General features: G+C 69.8%; 1 protein-coding gene across 1 annotated transcript in view; it reads right to left on the reverse strand.

Moving 5' to 3' along the window:
- DPP6 (dipeptidyl-peptidase 6) overlaps nucleotides 1-1,501 on the reverse strand; it is a 281,581-nt gene that overhangs the window by 64,539 nt on the left and 215,541 nt on the right. The window contains 2 exon segments of the mRNA XM_010829360.1: nucleotides 621-668; nucleotides 1,399-1,490. Of these exon segments, the coding sequence (XP_010827662.1) occupies nucleotides 621-668; nucleotides 1,399-1,490 (140 nt within the window).

A 1,501-nucleotide genomic window follows, 5' to 3' on the forward strand; every position in this document is an offset into this window, starting at 1 on the left:
TGGGATGGGACGGATGGGATTATCCGGGTGGACAAGCAGAGGTGACCTGTTCATGGAGACAAGCGGGCCTGTGACTGCAGGGATGTGCCCAAGTTTTCTCCACCTCTGAAAGGACCCCCCTGTGCAGCCCTTACTCTGCGGCTGGAAGGGGCGGCCGTGGACCTGACGGGGTAGGGGGGCAGGTACCATCCAGGCCACAGGGGCCTCACACCACGGAGTCCCCTTAGGTGGCCCTGAGCCGGCGGCAGGAACCAGCCGCTGCCTCCTTCCCGTCTGGAAAGCGTGGCGGGGGTGGTAACGGTGCCCCACTGTTGGGGCAGAGGGTGGGCGGGGTTGGGGGAGAGGGCGGGGTGGGGGTGGGGGCGGGGTTGGGGGAGAGGGCGTGGTTGGGAAGAGGGCCGGCGGGCGGGGTTTGGGGAGAGGGCGGGCGTGGTGGGCGGGGTTTGGGGAGAGGGCGGGCGGGTGGGCGGGGTTTGGGGAGAGGGCGGGCGGGTGGGCGGGGTTTGGGGAGAGGGCGGGCGGGTGGGCGGGGTTGTGGGGAGAGGGCGAGCGGGTGGGCGGCGTTGGGGAGAGGGGTTGGGGGGTCAGGGTGCGGAGTGGGGAGTGGGGTGGGGACGCACCTGTACAGCTGGCGCCGCCTTGGCAGGTCCTCCGTGCTGAGGAAGTAGCTGTGAAGACCAGCGGGGGCACAGAGGTTAGCTGGCTTCCGGGCAGGTTGGTACTTAGCACGTCAGGCCCGCCCCCCGCCGCCCCCCAGGGGTCGTGCGCTGTTCAGGGCCCACAGCTGCAACTTCCTGCCCGGGGCCAGCTCCCCGTGGGGGCAGGGGACGGCCACACTCCCACGGGCTGAAGGCGCCGCTCCCGGGCAGACCTCCGCTGGCCCAGGTGTGCCCGCACCGCCCAGGGCTCGGCCGCAGGGTGCACAACTGGGTCTGGATGCGGGAATCCTTCACAGGGCCGGGAGTCCAGACACGCAGCCCGACTCCAAGACTCCTCGGCCCATGCCCGCCCGGGACCCCACGCGGGAACCCAGGCTCTGGTCCAGGAGCAGGCAGGGTGGCAGCGTCCCTCCTGCCTGAGTGGAGCCCCAGCTCCTGACGTTACCGGCCCCGACCGTTTGGAGGAAGTCCCATAACTTCTTTCCGTCTTGGCCCTCTCTCTCAGAAGCGGGGAAGCAGTGAACGTGCGCTGGGGAGGCCCTTGGCTCCCCGACCCCACCCCCGAGAGCCAGCAGAGGCTCAGGGCTCCGCATGGCTGCAGGCCGGCAGCGTCTGTTGCTAGGACCCGGTGACTCGGGACGTGGCGTGGTGGCAGCTAGGGCCTTGAGACGGGGAGGGGCGGGGCCAAGGGCCCTGCGAGCGGAGAAGGACGTGGGGTGGCAGGAGGCCGCTCACTCACATCTGACTCCGCTTCTCGTCGTAGGACAGGATCTTGGTCACGTCCCAGTCCCCGGAGGTGATCGACTGGATGTTGTCGTTGCTGCTGTTGGGCTGCAACACAG

Source organism: Bison bison, unplaced genomic scaffold (genome assembly GCF_000754665.1).
Source record: "Bison bison bison isolate TAMUID 2011002044 unplaced genomic scaffold, Bison_UMD1.0 scf7180017864503, whole genome shotgun sequence".
NCBI lineage: Eukaryota > Metazoa > Chordata > Mammalia > Artiodactyla > Bovidae > Bison > Bison bison.